This window comes from Neoarius graeffei, chromosome 24 (genome assembly GCF_027579695.1).
Source record: "Neoarius graeffei isolate fNeoGra1 chromosome 24, fNeoGra1.pri, whole genome shotgun sequence".
NCBI classification, from domain to species: domain Eukaryota; kingdom Metazoa; phylum Chordata; class Actinopteri; order Siluriformes; family Ariidae; genus Neoarius; species Neoarius graeffei.
In genome coordinates, this window is record NC_083592.1 from 40,021,627 (window position 1) to 40,043,657 (window position 22,031).

Here is a 22,031-nt window from a genome sequence, read left to right on the forward strand (position 1 = left end):
AATGTTATGGCAATATTGGGCTTTCAGTGATTTCTTTTTCTGTGGTAAAATGATTGTACAATATGCATCTTTAATAGAAAAAAAAAAAAACACCCAGGAATTTGGTGCACAAGATTTTATTTATTTTGGGTTTCCTGAAATCAACACAAGGTCGAAATTATACATACAGCAAACCTAATATTTGGTTAAATGTCTCTTAGCAAGTTCCACCTTAACCAGATGTGTCTGATAGCCATCAACAATCTTCTGGCAGAAACCTGGTTAGATATTTTTGACCACTCTTCTTGGCAGAATTGGTCGAGTTCAGTTAAATTCGTGCGTTTCCTGGCATGGACCTCATTTTTACGCACAGCCTATATATTTTTAATAGGGCTGAGGTCAGGACCCTTTCATGCATTAATTATGAGACCAGTTATACAGATTTTTGATTGTTTTTATTCATCAAAAGTAGTGCTAAAATTGAAATCAATTTTGGTTTTTTAAAACTAAATTCTGTTTTATTTGAAAGTTTATTATATGTGGACACCATGCACCAAAGGAGAAAAGTGTATAAAGCAACAGCTAGTGATAAGGAATGCTGTGTCTTTTTGTTATGCTATGCTTTGTTTGTATGGTCAATTAGTTTTAAAAAAAGCAGGTTTTAGAAAAAAACACAGAGGAAAAACTCTTACAATAATATTTATAACTGCGTAAGCATATGTGGAAACCTTGCAACAATGTACGTTTACCATTGGGATAAAACAACTTTAACCTTTTTTTCTTAGTTCGATCATCTAAGTTATAAAAAGAACAGCATCCAAAATGTAAGTGTCCCTCAAAAGAATATTCTCAACTTCTCTGTACTGAGTCGTTGACCTACGTAATTCCTGTTTGAAAGGCAAAATGCAATGTGTAACTGTATGTTAAGCTTAACGTTAGCTTGCTTTATCCATTCCACAACCAGCTTCGATGTGTGTTTGGGATCGTTGTCCTGTTGGAACACAAAACTGTCCAAGTTTCAACCGTTGAGCTGATGGCTTGAGGTTATGCTGAAGAATTCTGAGGTTCTTCATTATTCCATCCACTTTGTGCATTGCACCAGTTCCACTGGCCGCAAAACAGCACCAGAGCATGATGCTACTGCCACCATGCTTAACATTTGGCACAGTGTTCCTCTGTACCTCTGGTTATTGTGGCCAAACAACCCAATCTTTGTCTCATCTGACCATAAAATTTTCCTCCAGAATGCTTTTCTCTTTATGGTCTTTAGTCAAGCTTGGTGGTATCGATTTTGGAGAAGGGGCTTCTTTCTTGGATATAAATTTCAGTCCATAGTGATGTAAAGCTTGCTCGGCTGTAGACAGTGTTCCAGCAGCTTCCAGTTCAGGGCAGGTCTGTGCCTTGCGGGTTCCTGACCATCTGAACCAAATCTCTCTCGGGTAAGGATGACAGTTTGGATTTTCTTCCAGTAAAGCGCCTTAGCAAAGTGGCTACACTTCCCAGTAACTGTGTACAATTTTTTTTATTATCTTGGAATTTGCACTTGTTCAGAAATGGCTCCAAGAGACATTACTGAATTATATAAATCTATGATACTCTTCCTCAGATCTGCACTGAGCTCCTTGGACTGTCTCATTATACCGTATGTTGGTCAAGCCAGTGAGTGCTGTCAAACAAACCCTTTTTATATTGGCACAGAGAAGCTACCAGCTGTAGTCAGTCATGATCTCTAACAGGAAGTTAAGAAGCCTCATCAAGTTAAGACATTTTAGAACTTTCAGCATCACTGAATTAAGTGACCATATGTACGTTTTTGACCCTGTGTTGATTTCAGAAAACCCAAAATAAATTAAAACATACGAACCAAATTATTTTTTTCTGTTCAAGATGGATGTTGTACAATCATTCTGCCACAGAAAAAGAACAATATGAAGAAACAAAGCCCAATATTGCCAACTCCGTCTTCTGTTTCTTGCCATTTCTCCTGCCACTGTCAGTGGAGGTGCTGGGTGCAGGAGCAGCTCCTTCGTGCAGTTCTGGCCATTGTCCATTCATGACAGTGTATGTAAACTTATACACAGTTAATGGTCCTCTATATATTTTGGCCCATTTTTGTGATTAGTGGCCAGCAGGCTGCAAGATCAGTTAAAGATGGGTCCTCTCAGAAGCTCACGCAATCGTGTATAGCAGAACAGTGAGAGATGGTTAAAGGGCATATCTCGGATAAATTCAGGAGCAAGATCAATGTAATTCTATTTTATATTAAACTTTGGTCAAATATCTGTCACATTTTGCGCAATTTTTTTACCTTGTGCAATACCAGAAAAATTCAGTTGAAATCAAGCCATTTGAGGCGAATTGGTCCGCCTCTGAAAAAACTTGCCATTTGGATTTCCCGGCAAACATTGATTTTCGTGACGTCGCGTGCGGGACGCCTCCCTCTGAATCCTACGTCAGCGCTGGCTTGTTTATGAGAAAACGACCTGGTGGTTTTCTGCAAATTTCTTCAACGTTCTCGCGTAATTATTAAAATGGTTAACAGATGTATCGTAGGAGGGTGTAGCAACACCAATCTTGATGGGATTAGTACTCATCGTTTTCCAAAAGACCGGACAATGAGAGAGAAATAGGAGCGCTTGGTCTACACAGGCTGTGCACTGAAACCGTGCGAAGCTCGCACAGCCTGCTGGCGCTTCCGCAGATAACGTCACGAATCTGACTCCAGACTCCCTTGCGATTTTTCCAGACGCGCTTTATTTTTTTCTGCTGTAGACAGATGGCCTTGTGCAAAATTACCCTTCTGGATGAGTGTGTAAAGGGACATACTTTCATATTAAAAAAAAAAAAAAAACGAAATTGATCCAGGATATGCCCTTTAAAGGCTCAGAGACTGATATGTCAAAAGCCATTAGAGTAATGGCCAGTAGATGGCAGCATACAGCTCTATCTGTCATTGGAGCAGTAGGACAAGTCAGTCTCAGGTCTTTTTTTTTTTTTGGTCTTTATTTTGGGAGAGCAGCATGTGTTATAAAACAAGCAGTTACATTTTTCTGCTGTCTGGATTTTCTTTTTAACAGAAGAACTCATGCTTAAGAATCAAACCATTCATATAGCTAATAGTAAAATTCTTTATTGATTGATCACATTAAAAAAGGACTAATAACAGATTTAAAGCAGTTCCCTTTAGGTTTTCAGATAAAGGACAGAAGACTCCAAGGACTTAAAAAAATAAATTAAATTATTGCATTTATAAACTGAGTGAGCTTGCTCTGTGGGTTTTCCACTACATTAAATGGAGCTTTTTAAAAAAATGTATTAAATGCATGTTTTGACTTTTAAAAAAAAAAGTGACAAAATACTGGCAAATTGCTGTGTTGAAAGCAAACAAATTAACTTCCTCACAGCACACCAAGTGTTTTATTCCTTTTTATATCTCAGCACAGTGGTGTAAGTGGTTAGCACGTACGCAGCGGCTTTGCTCTCCTATGATGAACTAAATTTCGTTGTACATTTGTGCAGTAACAAAGGCGTTCTTCTTCGTTACTAGTGGCATCTCAACTGTCAAAACATGTTACTTAGGATAAAAGTAGACAGAGATATTTGAATTCATTCATCTTCATAAACGGCTTTAACCTGATCAGCGTTGCAGATCTGGAGCCGACCCACGTGAGGCGTTAACACAGGTCATTGCAGGTCACCATGCACACGCGCACACATTTATGATCAATCCCCCTACAGGCATGCTTTTATATATATATAATTTTATTAACTACAGCATGTGCTCTTGTGTTCCCTTATTAACAGACTGTTACACATAAAACTAGACAGGAAAATCTTGGTCAAACATTTTTATTACACTATAAACAGCATTCAATATTGTACCACAAAAGTGTTGCAAGTTACACATTTTCTGAATTTCACCGCATACCTTGTGTGTGTACATTATTTACAAGTTTCTCAGCAAAAACAATACAGTGTATTCGATGACGGCTGAAGGGAAATGCTAATGTTATTTGGAAACATGGGCTTGAGAAAAGGCCGAGTAATTATATCTACTTCTTCACCATCCAGTTAATGTTAATGAGGTGAATCCAACTTAAAACCAAGCAATGTTTTATCATCTAGCGGTCGGGAAATTATATTTTATAATAAATTTTGCAAATGTTTGTAGCACATTTCAATAATATCTGATTTCAGAGAAGGCAGCTGTAGTGGAATAAAACCTCTTATGCTCATAATTCAAAGTGCAAACAACAAAACCTCAACTAATAGAAGATCAAATGTATTCCTATGATTACATATTAGATACCACAACCCGGTCATTTGTGTCTTATTACAGCTTTAGACTCCATTTATAAGCTTCATCTACGTTTTACTCTGTTTTACATTTATGTAGATACATAGACAAAGAACCTGACAAACTTGCAGGAATAAAGTGATGAAAACAAACACTATTTAAAAAAAAAAATAATTCCCTCAGGTTTTATGCTGCTTCTATTTTACTTACACAAGGAGACTGTGGGGAGTTGGATATTGGCACTAACTCTGGGGTTTACAAGCCTTGCCTATGGAAAGAACAAAATTTGAAAGCAAGAAAGAAAAGCATGAACATTGCATAGTAATCGTTACCCTATTCCCTTCCCATTATGAACCAAAAGACCCACCTTTATAAGAACCTGTGGTTAAAATCAAATTAAAGCTCTATGTTACTATTCATTTAACTATTGGTACCAAAAAAAAAAGTCATGTCAGGTGACTGCGGACTCAGTGCAAAAAAGAGTGTGACCAGGAGAAAGCGTATGTTACTCAAGAAAAGAAGACGACGACAAATCTCCAGCTTCAATATCAACAGAAATGAGGTGTACTGTATTTACTGGCTTTTCTCTTCCCAAAGTGTCGACATGCTTCATTCTGTAAGTGACAAAGAAAACCCTAAAACCTGATTTTTGGGGAAAGTTGGTGCTACAGAGACAGGTGTTGGTGCTTTTTCACAGAACAGTTACCGTTTGCAGGTGGACATACGCCAGGCACTTACGTAGATACGATCAACTTTTTAGAGAAAAAGGTCAGACGGACGTTAGAAACACAAGAAGCATTCGCTGCCAAGTTAAAACTGTGGAGAATAAAAGACTAATCCAGGAGCCAGTCCCACAAAACCTGTAAAACGACAGAGGAAACAAAACCAGGCTGTTGTGCACAGTAATTGGGGAGAAGGGTAAAAATAACGATTCGCTCAGTCTATCTATCTGTCTTTAGAGGTAAGCTTCTCGATCAGTTCCTGAAGAGGTGCCAGCTCTTTCCTGTCAATCAAGTTGAACTCCTAGAAAAGAACAAAACAGATGACAGACCCGAGAAAAAAAAAATGTTAGTTTTCTTTTGTTAAATCAATCCATGACGAACGATGATTTTAGGTCACAGCAGTTCACTTGTAGAGCATATTAAATAAAACAAAACAAAACAGTAAGAGGCGAGCATGTGGAAGCAGAAACCAAACAAAAATGGCAACATGCTTTCACTATTTACTTATCGAGGTTTATAGAAGGAGGAAGAAAATAAAAAAAAAAACCTCACACACCTGAACGAAGAAGATGAAGTGTTTGAAGGAAGTGTTGAGATGGGCTTCTTCCTGCAGTTGGATGACTGAGTCAAAGTGCTGGTGGTAAATGTGAGCGTAGACACGGAACAGCCGCTTCAGGATCGTCTTTGCCACGGACATGAAGTTCTTTGGGAAAGGGACGCCTGGGATACGAATGCAAAAACCCGATGGTTTTACATTAATATTCAAAAAAAAAAAGGCAGCTGTTATAGTAAAATAATTAATGACCATTCAGTGTGTTTTATTCATTTAATACCTACGGAAGCCGAGAGAGGCCCTTCATATAATCCTTTTTTTTATTTTTTTATTCACCTTGTTATCCCGAGATAACGACATAATTAATTCAGGATCTCGAGAAAACAACACAACTAATTCAAGATCTCGAGAAAACAAAATTATTTTATGATCTCGAGTAGACAGCTGAGAAATGGTTCATTCAGGTGCGCCAAGAGACTTGTGATATGCTGACTTTGGGGCTATTTCTCATTCTGTATAGACGCAACTTTGGTCATTAGAATGTCTGGAATAATCCATCACCTAATAAGGCAATATTTTGATCAGGGAGAGACTGCATTAAGTCTTAATAATGTTCTCCTCTGGGACCCCCCTCTCTCTCAAGGCATCATAAAAAGCCATTTCTGCTCTGTTACATGTCCGCCAATTTCTAAGTCTTCGTTGCCTGACCCACAGAGGGGCGCAGCTCTGCTAGAGATCTCAGCTGTTTTCTCGAGATCGTGAAATAATTGGTTTTTTTCGAGATCACAGAATAATTGTTTTGTTTTCTCGACATCCTGAATTAATTATGTCGTTATCTCGGGATAACAAGGTGAATTAAAAAAAAAAAAAAAAAAAAAAAAAAAAAGATATGAAGGGCCTCTCGCGGCTTCCGTTAATACCACAGCGATTTGCAAAGACTATTTTTTTCCATGTATTAAAATATGACGTTATACTTTTGATTCAGTTACAATGTTGTGGACCATGCATGAAACCCCATTCAATTTTTTACACTTAAAACCGGATCTTGCATTCAAGATGCCACGCATTCATGACCAGGAAATTAGTGACCTGTCTTACAGCCAAAGTCTGCTCTCTCATGTTTCAAACTTGAAAGCAACCAGTTAGTTCCTGTTATTACTTATAACCGCTATAAACAGTCATTGCTTTACCAGCCTCTCATTTTGTCTGTCTCTTGAAAAGACAAATGTGACCAAAACCATCAAGCCGTCTTCCCACTCAGAAAACTTAAACATTAACGATCTCAATTGAGTATTCTACAGGGCTGTGGCATAGACTAAAAATAAATAATTTGGGGGGAGGGGCACTGCCTAAAAGTGGCGTTCCTGATGAATGTATGAGGAAAATATTTGCAAGGGCACAAAATCAAGCTGAATATAATAATAATAATAATAATAATAATAGCACATGAACCATCAAATTGTGTAGTGTCGTGCATTTCAAGTCAATGAGATGCGCGTCCCAGTTACAAATACATATGGTGCGACTCTGCTGTGTGCCTGGTGCACTGCAGTCAACCATTACTTTCATTTTACATCATGACTGTATAGAGTGCTTCGAGGTCAGCGCGAACCCAGCAGCGGCCATATTGGAAGTCAAAGGTCGCAGTATCAATGCATTGTTGTTCAGCGAAGCAAAAAGGGGTGACAACGCCGAATTTGTTGGCTGTAGTAGCCGGGGGGAAAAGGGTGGCAAAAGCTTCCACAGACTCCCTAAAGTCGTGACTAACCAGGGAATTGCAGCACAGGAGAAAAGCGAGCAGAGGAGACGACAGTGGCTGGCTGCCATTAACCGATCAAATATAGGACAACTTGACTGTATCCGGATTTGTTCTGATCACTTTGTGACAGGTAGGTTAAATTGTCTTGAATTTCATAGTTACTAAAATAAATGTGATACAAACTATTATCTTTTCTATGTACTTTCAGCAATGATTAATGGATATTTGTCACATTAGGTAGCTTATGTCTACTGCAGTGCATTGTTGCATCAAATGGCATTTAAGATCTAGGCCTAGTAATGTTTATGTACACATGCTTTAGTTCACAAAATGGACTTGGGTGAAACACTAGATAGTTCACAAGATTGATGTATATGTCACATGCGGCAACAAGCTGGGGTCAGCTTTCCATTCCTTCTCATTAACAGTGTATGGATCTACATTCCCAATGAAACGTACTTTCTCAGCATAACACTCCCGTGCCTGCTTATCCAAACTTTCACAGTAGTGCTCCATCACTTCAGATGTCTAAATTCTTAAAAAATCCAAGCTTCTAAGCCCTCTAACGTGGAAACGAATCGGTGAATGTGTACTCTATGATGTGTACTCTATGAGCGCTCTGGAGCGAGTGACTTCCAAGATAACCGTGCAGACCGCAGTGTTACTATTTTTAGCATCATCTCGGAGCACTCTATAGTTACGATCAAATATTAATCGCACATAAGAACTAATCAACATTGAGCCACATTAGTTTTAGATCTGGGGTGCCATGGTAACGGCCCGTGGGCCGGATACGGCCCGATTGGTCATCACATCCGGCCCGGTGGTTCATGAGACTTTTTTTTTTTTTAATAATAAATTAATAAAAATCGAATGTTATGGTTTTTTTTCGTAATTATTTTAAATCTAATGTTTCAATTTGATTCCATTTTCGTGTAATCCATCGGTTCGTTTTTAGCTGCTCTCTGCTTGCTGCAGCACGCGCAGGTGCAATGACCCGGATTTAATGTAGAGTAGGCTAGTTGTTGCTCGTTCACAAGCAACAACAGTCTAAAAAGAGAAAAGTTGATTCTGAGGGTCGCATCTTTCAGGAAAAATGGAGAGAGAAATATTTTTTTCTGGGAAGTAGGGGGAAAACCTGTTTGTCTGATTTGTTCGCAACAAGTGGCTGTACCGAAGGAATACAAATGTCAAAAGACATTACGAGACCCACGCCGACAAATACAGCCAATTCACCAGGCAACGCAGGACTGAAAAGCTAAATGAGCTTGCCTCAAACCTTCAAAAACAGCAAGCAGCTTTCTCAAAGTCTCGAGAGACACATGAAGGTTCGTTTTAATATCATACATCATCTTCAGTTCTCCTTTAATGTTAAATGCGGCTGTTTTCAAAGAGGGGTGTCTCAATATCTTTGTTGTACATTTTATTTCATGTTAGGGGCAGTGAAGGCGAGCTACATCATCGCGTGGGAGATCGCAAAAAAGTGTCCAAGCCATTTTCGGAGGGTGCATTCGTCAAGGATTAATACGCATCTGTTGGAATCCAATCTTTCTATCAGTCATTGCCACCAGAGTACCCAATTATCACGGCTTTTGCCGGTAAAATACTCTGTATGTTCGGGACAACATATTTATGTGAACAGGCATTTTCAGTAATGAATATTAATAAATCGAAACTGCGTAGTCGTCTGACCCATGGACATCTCAACGATGTCATGAAAATAGCAACTGCCCAGAGTCTGTCCCCCAGTGTCGACAAGCTGGTAAAAAGTAAAAGACTTCTGGCTTCCACATGTAAAATGTAGCTGGTATTTCTCCCCCATGTAACCTTGTGCTGTGTGCTTGAGGGGGAATAAACAGGATGGGTGTGTGGAAATATATGTGGGACTTGACCAGCAAAGTTAATGTGCCATCTGTAGTTTGTTTTTATTGGTATGTTCAGTCATATTTGGCTCTTTTAAACTAATGCTACTGGATATTTAGTCACTTGACCTATTGGTGGAATTATTTACCCTGGCACTTCTTTCTTTTGACTTGTTTAGGCCTAGTTGCCAATCGTTTTAATTGGCCTAATTAGGCCTATGCATTGACATGTTTTTGATGTGCAAGATCAATAAATCTGATCTAAGTCATTTACAGTTTACACTTGTGTTATTTGTGTCTTAGTCCATTTCTGTAGCATTTTTTTTTAATAAATGTAGGCTACTTGCATGCTTAGACTGTTACATTTTCAGAGGGTAAATTGCTTTTGTCTGCCATGTTATTGTGCGCCTCATTTTGAGGCTATAGCTTTACAATTCCTTTTGGGCATACAGGCCTTCAAAAATCATATAAAATAATGTCCTTTTGTTGAGTTAGTGTCTGGTCTTTTCAGGCCAAAAGTGTAATTCAGCCCCCAAGGTCCCACTTGAAAAAAATCTGGCCCCCTTACCAATTTCACCCTGGCACCCCTGTTTTAGATTATCTAAAATGAAGGAAACGTGCTCATAAAATTGCTATTGAACTATACAATAATTATGTTTACGAGTATGGAGAGTAAGGCCAAGTTTACATTAGACCGTATCTGTCTCGTTTTCTTCGCGGATGCACTGCCCGTTTACATTAAAACGCCTGGAAACGGGAATCCGCCAGGGTCCACGTATTCAATCCAGATCGTGTCTGGTCCGGTGCTGTGTAAACATTGAGAATACGTGGATACGCTGTGCTGAGCTCTAGCTGGCGTCGTCATTGGACAACGTCACTGTGACATCCACCTTCCTGATTCGCTGGCGTTGGTCATGTGACGCGACTGCTGAAAAACGGCACGGACTTCCGCCTTGTATCACCTTTCATTAAAGAGTATAAAAGTATGAAAATACTGCAAATACTGATGCAAATACTGCCCATTGTGTAGTTATGATTGTCTTTAGGCTTGCCATCCTTCCACTTGCAAGTGGTAAGTGACTTGCGCACAGCGGCTCAGTCCCGAATCACTGCTCGTGCACTCCACTCGCGTGCTCTGTGAGCTGCGCAGCGCCGGAGTGCGCACCCTCCAGAGGGCACTCGCTGTTCAGGGCGGAGTGACTTGGAGCGCAGCCGCTGAGGAGGAAGCGATGAGCCGCACTGACACATTTCAACTTACGTGCCGAATTAGTCATGTGATTAGCGTATCCGTGTATTGGCATTGCTGTGTGCACGCTAATCGTTTTTAAAAACGTTAATCTGATGATCCACTGATACGGTCTAATGTAAACCCCACCTAAGAAATAACTTAGGTTATATTTAAAAAAAAAAAAAGGCATAAAATACAAATAGATATGATGCCTGCTATGAAAAAAGTAGGATAAAACCCTTCAGGGGGTGGGGGCGGCCTACTAGAAAACAAACCACTTGACCGAATGTACCATATGAGCTCCGAGGGTTCGAGCTGTAATCTGCCATTTCAAACTTGATATGTCAAACAGTTGTCTGCTTACAATTGTCAACTGTCCAACAAGCTAGTGGACTAATAAAAACTGCTTTAACTAGTTTTATATGAAAACTATTGAATATATTTTCCATAAAATGTGTTCGTAAATACAACACTTGAAAAAAAAAAGCACTGCTGGATAAAAACCCATCTTCTCTTATGGTCAATAAAGATACAAATTACGTTGCCCGGTGGTCAAGTGTTTGAGATATGTTGCCTTGCACTTATGATCGGATTCCCTGTGGTGGTACATGTACACGGTTCATACAGACATCGTACAGTCAAAGCCATCAAAAATCAGGTTGATGCATATGGTAATATTCTCTTAAGTATGGAGCTTCTCTCCACACACAGAAGTCGTCATCTTTATCACATGCACACTCAAGCACAGTGAAATTCATCCTCTGCATTTAACCCATCTGAAGCAGTGCACACACGCAAGCAAGCAATGAGCACACACGCATACTCAGAGCAGTGGGCAGCCATGCTACAGCGCCCGGGGAGCACTTGGGGTTAGGTGCCTTGCTCAAGGCTGCCTCATGTTAACCTAACCGCATGTCTTTGAACTGTGGGGGGAAACCGGAGCAGACACGGGGATAACATGCAAACTCCACACAGAAAGGCCCTCATCAGCCACTGGGCTCGAACCCAGAACCTTCACTAAAACTGATGAAGTAACTATGTGCTTAACTATATTTAAAGTGCATATCCTGGACCAAATTCTTTTTTTTTTAAATGAAAGTATGTCCCTTTACACACTCATCCAGAAGGGTAATTTTGCACAAGGCCATCTGTCTACAGCAGAAAAAAATAAAAAATTAAGCGCGTCTGGAAAAATCCCAAGGGAGTCTGGAGCCAGATTCGTGACGTCACCTGCAGAAGCACCAGCAGGCTGCGCGAGCTTTGCACGGTTTCAGTGCACAGCCTGTGTAGACCACGTTTAGCAGCGAGCGATTTTGCATTGAAATATGGAATTGTCACCTGAGCACAACGTGGGTAACGATGAGTACTAATCCCATCAAGATTGGTGTTGCTGCACCCTCCTACGATACATCTGTTAACCATTTTAATAATTACATAATAATGTTGAAGAAATTTGCAGAAAACCACCAGGTCGTTTTCTCAAACAAACCAGCGCTGACGTAGGATTCAGAGGGAGGCGTCCCGCACGCGACGTCATGAAAATCAATGTTTCATTGAAATCAATTTTTCTGGTATTGCGCAAGGTAAAAAAAAAAAAAAAAAATGCGCAAAATGTGACAGATATTTGACCAAAGTTTAATATAAAATAGGAGAATTACATTGATCTTGCTCCTGAATTTACCCGTGATATGCACTTTAAACATTGCCTGAAATCAAAAGATACTGGTGGATATGGATGGAATAATACTGACATACGATCTAGCACTAGGATAGGAAACGTTTATATAATTAAAAACCCTCCACATTGCTTATGTCTCGACCCATCAAAGCTAAATCCTGTTGTTTATCAATCTACATTAGCAGCTAGACACAAACATGAGATGTCTGTGTTTTGGTTTGCTCTTCCTGCCACACTTCATTTCCTTTCCTCACCATCCCTTTGGGTTTGAGAAAAGGAGTCAGGGAGTGTTCATTCACTTTGACAAAAGGTTAAACTTCCTGTTCTGTGCAGTCTTAAATGTTATTGGCTGCTACGGGAATAAGTCCAACCCCTCACTGTGTCCCATTTCTCCAGAGAGCTTACTGAAATATCTCTGATGAATTGCTTTTTTGCAACGAAAGTGACTGACTCAGTAGTTTCAGTGTACACCTTAATTAAAGCATCTGAAGTAGACGAAGGGGAAGCCATGGCCTAATGATTAGAGCAGCAGCTTTGGGACCAAAAGGTTGCCAGTTTGATTCCCTGGACCAGCAGGAATGGCCAAATTGCCCTTGAGCAAGGCACCTAACTCCCACCTGCTCTGGGTAAGAGTGTCTGCTAAATGCCATTAAAAGATAAGGCAACTTTTGTACAAAATCACCACAAATAGATAGATAAAGTAATCGATCATGGAATTTATAGAGAAAGAACAGACCGCATAACAGTATCTTTTAACTTTTAATAATATGGGCTTGTACTGAGCTCAGCTTGGATGCGTTCCGCCATATTGATCTACTGCGTGACGTCACGCGGCCCACCACTGACCGCCCTTCATAAAAGATGGCGAGTGACAGCGATAGCGCGAGTTAGTGATCAAATTTAAATCATCAAACGTACCTTTTGTTGTTCCTCTATTTCGCGTCTCCGAGCTCGATTAACGCTTGTAAGGCGCTCCTTCTTCGGCGCAGGCTGACGGTGTGAGAACAGTGTTGGCACGGCGTCATCCCGTAATTTCACAAGGGGCTGGTTAAATTTCCTTGCAGAAGTCCTAACTAGTGAGGCGAGATGTTCCGCGTACAGATTACGTTCATAACAACTCGGGAGAAAAAGTGTTTAGAACACACTCTAGAACTAGATGTTGGCTTGAAATTCTTCCTTCCGAGATTGTGCACCCACTGCTTCAATAATGGCGGTCGCTTGAGTGGAAAACCACGTAAAGAAACTCCATCCTCTTTCCGCCCGGAATTAACGTGGCAATCAAAAGCTGAGCACTGTGGCATCCTTCTCTTTCACGTGGTATTGTCCAAAGTCGAAAAATGTTTCTAGTACGCGCAAAGAGTTTAGATTTTAGAGATTGAACACAAGCCACCCGCCGGGACTCCTACAGTGATCTGTTTGTAAACACTCAGTACGTTTACATGCACGTCCAAATCGAGCTGCTGTCGGTAATCGAGCAAAGGGTCCCAGCAGGGGTGCCAGAGAAATCCAATCCTACATGCAACTGTGAAATCCAGCTATTGTGTGAGGTGCATTGTGCACCCGAGCCACAGGTGGCGCTACATGCCCCATCGTGTTGGTACACTTCCGGTTGTCGTCATGAAGAGCTATAGTGTTGCCAGATACTGCTGACGTTTTCCAGCCCAAAACATGTTCAAATCCGCCAAAATGCACTTAAAATCTGGCAACACTGGCAGTTCCGTGCTCAAGCTGTTAGGCTTGCTCTAACAGACTGTATGGCTACAAACTGTCCTGCGCAGACCACCGTTTTGTAAGACAACTTATTTTGCACAATTGTATATTTTTCTAAAGTCCATTTTTTGCTTACAAAAAATTTTTTTTTGCTTACAATTTAACTCATGTCTTAATAAACACACAAAGTTCAATTGTTTTGTTTTCATTGACATTCTTCAGATGTTGGACACACACACACACAATGACTTGTTTATGTACACAATTCACAGCTATGCAACAGCTGTATTTGGTGATACAGTAAGTGAGCTAAATTTTAACAGTGCAAACAATGCCACAAAAAGAAAAAAGATTCATGCCGTTGTCATGATTCGTTGTCATGCCGACCGAGGTTGTTGTGTTTCCCGCTTGTGGTCTCGTCACTCATCACTTCCGGAAGGGGCAGTAAGTAGCTCGACTACTAACTCGATAGGGTATACATGCACTAAGTAGCTCGGCAGAAATCGCATAATCTAGGTCGTGTAGCTCGATTCCGAGAAATCAAGTTCGGTTCAATTTCAGCCGAATTAAGGTGTATACATGGCATTTTGAACTTCGATTTCAGTCGAGCAACGGCAGAAATTCGATTCTCTCTATGTGCATGTAAACGCACTGACTGTTTTCATGGGCCCAGTGACGTCACAGATCAGAGGGAGGCGCATGATTCTGATTGGTTTATAGTTGCCCACAATCTCAAAAAGGCTGCCTCCTCCAACTTCGACTCCTCTTAAGCCCATATTATTAAAAGTTAAAAGATACTGTTATGCGGTCTGTTCTTTCTCTATAAATTCCATGATCGATTACTTTATATATATTTATCTATCTATTTGTGGGGATTTTGTACAAAAGTTGCCTTTCCCTTTAATGTAATGTAGAAGAAAGCTTTCACTTATCTTACAGTGAAATGTTAATTGAAAAAAAAAAAAGTAGTCTTATTTCATGGGCTAAGATCACAACATGTTCAATGAAACAATACAGTACATTCAATTCAGGCTCACCTGTCATCATGTAGTAAGTCATTTTAAAAGGGGGGAAAAAAATCTCACCTATTTTTGAAGGGAAAAGAGTTTCATCATCAAGCTGATCCTGAACCCAGGTCATCAGGTAATCAATGTACTTTGGAGCAGAGCATTTGATTGGCTTTTTAATGTTGGTCCCATCAGCCCAATGGTATTCATACCTGAAGGTAAAACATCACACCACATTAAAAATACTGCCTTTTTTTTTTTTAATGCAACCCCTTATTACGTAAATCACCCTAATACAGAAACTACTGAGGCTCTTTTTTTTTTTTTTTTTTTTAATCAAAACTAGAAGTTGAAAGCAGATGATCAGCACATTTATTATTTTTAAAGCATACAAAGCAAAACCTGGGTCTTACTTCGGCCCGGCAGACATTAGAGAGCAGCTTTCTTCGGTGCAGAAGTCAGTGATGGTCCCATATAGCATGTTGATCTGATTAAAGAAGTCCACAGCTAAAGAAAAACATAATGATGAGTCCTGAGCTGATACGAGTTCATGAAACATTTAGAAAATAAGTATGAAATAAAACGTGGGCTGTCAGAGGAAAAACAGTCAATGATAACATCGTGTGATTTTTTTTTTTAAGTACTACATTTTTCGTTCGTTATTAGTCTTGGATTATGTGGAGCATCCACCATACAAGCTGGTACTATAGAAACAATATCATTCGAATAAAGTACGTAAAACACAAGCCTGTCATTCAAGTTACAGCCAGCCCTCCTGTCAGAGCTGCCATTACAGAAAATCAATCAACACCCTCTGACTAATTAGGCATAAAAGCAAAATAAAAATGCAACCCGACTAAGGCCAAGTTTACATTAGACCGTATCTGTCTCGTTTTCTTCGCGGATGCACTGTCCGTTTACATTAAAACGCCTGGAAACGGGAATCTGCCAGCGTCCACGTATTCAATCCAGATCGTGTCAGCTCCGGTGCTGTGTAAACATTGAGAATACGCGGATACGCTGTGCTGAGCTCTAGCTGGCGTCGTCATTGGACAACGTCACCGTGACATCCACCTTCCTGATTCGCTGGCGTTGGTCATGTGACGCGACTGCTGAAAAACAGCGCGGACTTCCGCCTTGTATCACCTTTCATTAAAGAGTATAAAAGTATGAAAATACTGCAAATACTGATGCAAATACTGCCCATTGTGTAGTTATGATTGTCTTTAGGCTTGCCATCCTTCCACTTGCAAGTGGTAAGTGATCTGCGCTGGGATCTCACACACAGCGGCTCAGTCCCGAATCATGGCTCGTGCACTTCACTCGCGTGCTCTGTGAGCTGCGCAGGGCCGGAGTGCGCACCCTCCAGAGGGCACTCGCTGTTCAGGGCGGAGTGATTTGGAGCGCAGGATGCCTGCGGAGCCGAGCGTATCCGTGTATTGGTGTTGCTGCGTGCACGCAAATCGTGTATTGGTGTTGCTGTGTGCACGCTAATCGTTTTAAAAACTTTAATCTGATGATCCGCTGATACGGTCTAATATAAACATGGGCTAACTCTGAACCCAACAATTCAAGACACCTCAAGGACACGTTATTGCGTCTATGGAAACATTTCACCGCCGAATTGCAGTAAATGGATCCCTTACAGCAACGAGACGGACAGTACACGACTACCTGCGTGTCTCGTTTTCTCTAGCCAAGTTGGAGAGTCGAGGACACGCCCATCCTTTCATGTTCCTCTGTAATTAGATGAAACCAAAACACTTTGCTCATCTCAAGGAAGCGCCTGCTGTCACAAATCCACCCTTCCCTGAGGCTATCACTTACAGCCATTCCTTTGTTGTTATTAAAAGCCTGCACTAAGAGGCAACAGCACTGAGCGCATGCCTTGGGTCTAATTGGTATACAAAGTGTGCAGTGTACTAGAAAACAGGTCAGTGGTGGACATCTGAATAGAAAGAAAGCAGCATTTAATTTATTTTATAAAAAAAAAGGGGGGGGGGGGAAGAAATGGACCATTAACTACTGAAAACCAAGAGCATGGAAAAAGGAAAGAAAGCCCTGTACAATTTCTCACACTTGAAGCCCAAGCTTGCGTTCATTATGCGACACATCACGAGCTGGCGATTAGTGAAGTGTCCAACAGCCACATACCGCTCTCTCGTGACTCAGACTTGGCAGCATCTTTACATTCATCACCTCAGAGCTTCAGCTACTCTGATTTCAACTTTACTAAAGTGCTTTTCTTAAGCTGTTTAGTTCAAAAAGGCAAACATGTACTGCACTTGTATTGTATGGCTTTGTTGTTCTCTTGGATTAGGGCTGTACCGATAGACGATGCCATCGTCCATCGACGATGGTGGTCATCCATCACGATGGAGAGCCACCATCGTGATACCACGCCCCCTCCTGTCATAATCATGCATATACGGTATCATCTGGGCCTATTTAACCTAAAAAGTTAGTTTTTTGTTAGTTTTGTTTAATATATAAATATATTATATAACACAATTATAAATACATAATTATATGAATCATTATAAAGTAATATCCTATTACCGCTTGTTCACGTAGGCTATGGTGCAGGGACGTGCTAGTGAACATAACATGTGGTTACAAAAAATACAGTATGCTACTAATAATAAATTTTGACTTCATTTTTTAGCCTACACTATACTTTTAATGTAAAATTTGTCATGTTGCTCAAACAAACAGCCACTATTAACGACTTCAGTCGGGAAATATTGCACCCCAAACGGCAGTGAAGCGCAGACTTCGGCAGAAGTCAAATAACTTTAATCTGGTAAATAGGCCTACTTTCAGACTCAAAATGGTCCACTCTAAGCCATAATGTCAAACCAAATGGAAGAATGAAGGTGATTCTGATAAATGTAAAGACAGTAAAAATTATATAATTATATATATATATATATATATATATATATATATATATATATATATATAAAAATATAATTTTTTTTTTTTTAAATCATGATTTTAAAAGCTGGTGCAATAATTCAAACACTAATAAATTGGAAAAATTAGCGCGTTCAAGTGCGCACTAAAGGCCGAAACGCATCTTCAATTGATATGGTGTAAATAAACAATGAGTAATAGCTTAAGTGTAGTTTCTTCTCATAGTTTGAATACTAGTCTTTCATTGTTAGAGCAGATTAATATCTTGCCGTGATCAGTGAGTGCTCGGGGAGGTTCATTTCCACCTGCGCTTTGCGCAGCTCATTTCTCCGAAGCCAGCTGTGCGCAAACGCAGTGTTGACTGCTCGGCAAACTCCAAACGCTCGGTCTGTACTGGCCCTCTGTTGCGCAAGCTAGTTGGTTATGGCCAGGTTCAAATTGTGCCCAAAACAACTTAACCACGGCCATTTCAATTGCCTGATGGCTGCGACAATATTCGCCCCGTTGTTATACAGGCGATCTTTTTCTCCTCTATTTTCCATTCGGCAAGTGTCTTGGGCAATGCGTCTTCTAAATTGTCCGCTGAATGTGTCTCTGGCATGAAACTCGTCTGCAGGCATTTGGACTGCATTGCCCACTCTCGGTCCACATAATGTACGGTAGCTGACATGTAGGGCATCATGTTGCAGCTGGACCACATATCCATTATCAAGGCCAAATATTCCACATCACCTAGCGCTTTTTTTTCTTTATGTGCCAAAGCCTCGGATGAGTATCTAATACTTTTAATAATAATAATAATAATAATAATAATAATATATTTAATAATGTGGTATTAAAATCCCCCCCCCCCCCCGCCCACGATATGATCGTCCATCACGATGTTTGCACTGTAAACATCGTCGATGCCAATTAAGGGGACATCGCACAGCCCTATCTTGGATGCTCCAGCAGATCATCCAATTTATGATCCATATTTTTTTTTTTTTTTAAACTTTTACACCGGTTGCCGTTCCTGACACAACCCTCTCCAATTTATCCGGGCTTGGAAATAGCACCAAGTATGCATTGGCTAGTGCAACCCCAGCAGCTGGGTATTTTTTTTTTTTACCTAATCTTCATGTCTTTAAACTCTGGGAGGCACGTGGAGGAAACCCACAGAGAGAAAATACAAACTGTACACAGATACCCCTTTTCCACCAAATCAGTTCCAGGGCTGGTTCCGGGCCAGTGCTGGTTCACAACTAGTTCAACTTGCGAGCCAGCTGAGAACCAGTTTGCTTTTCCATAGCTCGCGGTGCCACGTCATTACGTCGCTGTATACGTCATTACGTCGCTACGTTTGCTTAAAGGGGAACAGAGGGCAATATATAGAGCAAATATAACAATGAAACACACATTAACGAACCTGATTCAAGACTTACAAAAGTTTTTTGTTCTAAGGTCGGAAAGTTATAGTGTTTTGAAAGTAGCTCGAGCAAACTATTTCCGCAGTTTGAACAGCCCGCCATGATATTAATTTTATCCAATCAGAATGCACGTTCATTTTCTCTGCGTAACACTCATGACGTATGTATGTGCCCAGTTGTGTTGGCTCATTGAGGTTGGGAATAGCACGTGTGAATCGGAAAGTAGGATGAATTGTAAGTGATCGGCTACACAATGCCGCAGTGTGTTGCTTTCGGGTGTAATAACAGGACCGATGGAAAGCATAACGATCCTCCAGACGTGGCTTTTCACTCGTTTCCGCTGAAAAACACCAAGCGAGTTCGAGCTTTCTTCTCTTCTTTCGTCATCACCGGAGTCAAGAGTACCTCTCCTAGGTTCAAACTGGTACCCTTCTAAGCCATAGCCTGCTTGCAGTGTGTCTTGCGGGATCTCTTCGTATGATTCGACAGAGCTGTCGCTTTCGCTTGATGCGCCCGACGCCATGATTACACGCTTCTCTCCTAGTGCAGTGGGTAGCGCTGACGTCACGGTCTTTTAAAAATGGCGACTCTTGTGCCGTTTAGCGTACCGACTATTATATTTACAATTACCAAGATATTTTGTTTTCTAGTATATAAATTTGATAGAATACGTTACTTTGTCACATCAGCAACCGTATATATTATATTTGGTACCCCTTTAAACCTTGGCGCGAATATCGAAGCAAAAACAACATGGAAGAAGCAGCAGCAGCAACAACAATAATAACGGATGACTTCGCATTTGTACAGCTGCTGCTTCTCGCCGCTTAAAAATGGCGATCTTTCATGGTCTTGTTATTGTTGTTGGTCTTAATAACTCCGCCCCCACCACTGACATAAGCGGTTCTTTCCTCTGGCCCAGCAGAGAGTTGGTGCTAGCCTGGAACCGTTTTTTCTGGCCCCAGAGCCAGTTCTTTGTCAGTGGAAACAGAAAACCCGGTTCCAAACTAAGCACTGGCCCCGAACCAGCCCTGGAACTGCTTTGGTGGAAAAGGGGCAAGAAAGGCCATCAGCCGTGAGGTTCAAACCCGGAAACTTCTTGCTGTGAGGCCACAGTACTAACCACTACACCACCTTACCGCTTCAAGTTATTATAGAATTGTGTTAGCGGTCTTCAAATCACCACTACAGTGAAGCTCATGAATTACTCCACTTATACTTTTTGAGCCAAGAATAATCAGGAGTGAGAAGACACAAGGAGTGCAGATAGTGTTCATGTAAGAAATAAAACACTGTGGAACATGCAGTGATAAGAAACTAATCAACACCGGGGTGGTGTTACACATGAAGCAGATATAACCACCGTAAAGTTGAGTATATTCCTATGATTATGTAATAGTTGGCAAATATGATCATGACAGGAGGGGTTTTTTTTTTTCCTCTTATACAACAGCAATTTGCCAACTATTATCGTTTTAATTCTTTCGACAGTTTATAGTTATGTTTAATGTTGTGGAATGGCCAAGAAAACAACCTGGTCCCAATTATCACTTATGGTTTAACAGCTATAAACAGTCGGTCCCTCACCAGCCTCCCTTAAAACAAAAAAAACTGGCAGCTTGTCATGTTACTAGGAAACCACAATGAGCAAAATCCTCTGCCCTGAAGACTCTCCCATTGTGGAAAGCTTACTAACTGTTCAAGTGCTGACACTCAAAACTCCTGACATAAATCTTAAATTAATGTCTCCTTAGAGCAAATTTCACCAGTGACGAGATTTTCTTTCTTTAGGCTTAGAGTACGTGACGTGTCCATCATGCAAGTCCCTATGAATGATCCGTTACTACAAAAATGACTGCGTTAAGGCCAATTTATGCTGACAACCCAGTCCTCGCAGATGGCGTCGCAGACAGTGTCTGCGTAGCCCCCCCACCTTCACAGACGCTCTGCACGCACCTCCCAAAAATTGTGACCACCGCAGAAGCCTCGCAGACAGCGTTGCAGACAAGAGGGCTCTGATTGGTCCACTCTACATCCGCTGTACACGCACTTCTGCTTCCCTACTTTCCCGGTTTGGTTTGTTTTCACGACCGCCATTTTTAAAAACACGAGCGAAGATGGAGCAGCACGAAGAGCGGTTGATCGAGGAAGTGAGGAAGTACGTACATCTATACGACTCCAGTTCTAGTCATTATAAGTAACCGGAGGATAAACACTCCACTAACCACACCCACCAACTACTAGCGATTTCGCGACTTCGCGCCCCCTTGCGTTGTGGCGGTGAATAACATCGCGCACGCCTATTATTCCCCGCTCAACGATAAATTACAACTGTCTGCGAAAAGCTATCTGCGAAAGCCTTGTCGCAAGAGCATGCAGAGGCCTTTAGAACGAGTGCATTGATATAAACCTGTGATTTGAAGCCGAACGGTGAATTCATCACCGCTGTCTATACAAATACAGCATATATCAAAAGTAGGGCTGTAACGATACACCCAACTCACAATTTGATTCGTATCGCGATTTTTGACCCACGATTCGATACGCCCACGATTTTTTTTTTAATTTTTTTTTAAAGTAGTAAATTTGACTTATTAACATTTACTTACTTACATTAACTATTTAATAACAAATAATTCAGACCACTGCAGAGAATGAGTAATATGTATGCAAAAATGAACAAATGTATATCCAAAGATTGTTTTATTTCACAAAATAATACTGTTGAGCCGGAAGCTCTGTTTTTTCGGTTCTGAAAAAGTCATTTTTCCAAATCGTGTAAATCCGTTAAGATTTTTTTTTTTGGGGGGGGGGGGGGGGGGCTCTCTCACTGTCTCACTCTCATAGGGCCAATGATTTTCTGTGATCGCGGAAAACAGATGGAAATTACGGAATTTTTATGGTGAAACAT

The 22,031-nt window shown here is 40.8% G+C and overlaps 1 protein-coding gene across 2 annotated transcripts in view; it reads right to left on the reverse strand.

Moving 5' to 3' along the window:
- Nucleotides 1–3,812: 3,812 nt before the first annotated feature.
- The window catches only part of mob1ba (MOB kinase activator 1Ba), a 40,817-nt gene continuing 22,598 nt past the window's right edge, over nucleotides 3,813–22,031 (reverse strand). For both annotated transcript variants that reach the window (XM_060907228.1, XM_060907227.1), the window contains exons 3-6: nucleotides 15,209–15,302; nucleotides 14,874–15,007; nucleotides 5,555–5,718; nucleotides 3,813–5,299 (exon numbers count right to left, since the gene is read on the reverse strand). In XM_060907228.1, the coding sequence (XP_060763211.1) occupies nucleotides 5,222–5,299; nucleotides 5,555–5,718; nucleotides 14,874–15,007; nucleotides 15,209–15,302 (470 nt within the window). In that variant the 3' untranslated portion in view covers nucleotides 3,813–5,221. The remainder of the gene's footprint in view (nucleotides 5,300–5,554; nucleotides 5,719–14,873; nucleotides 15,008–15,208; nucleotides 15,303–22,031) is intronic.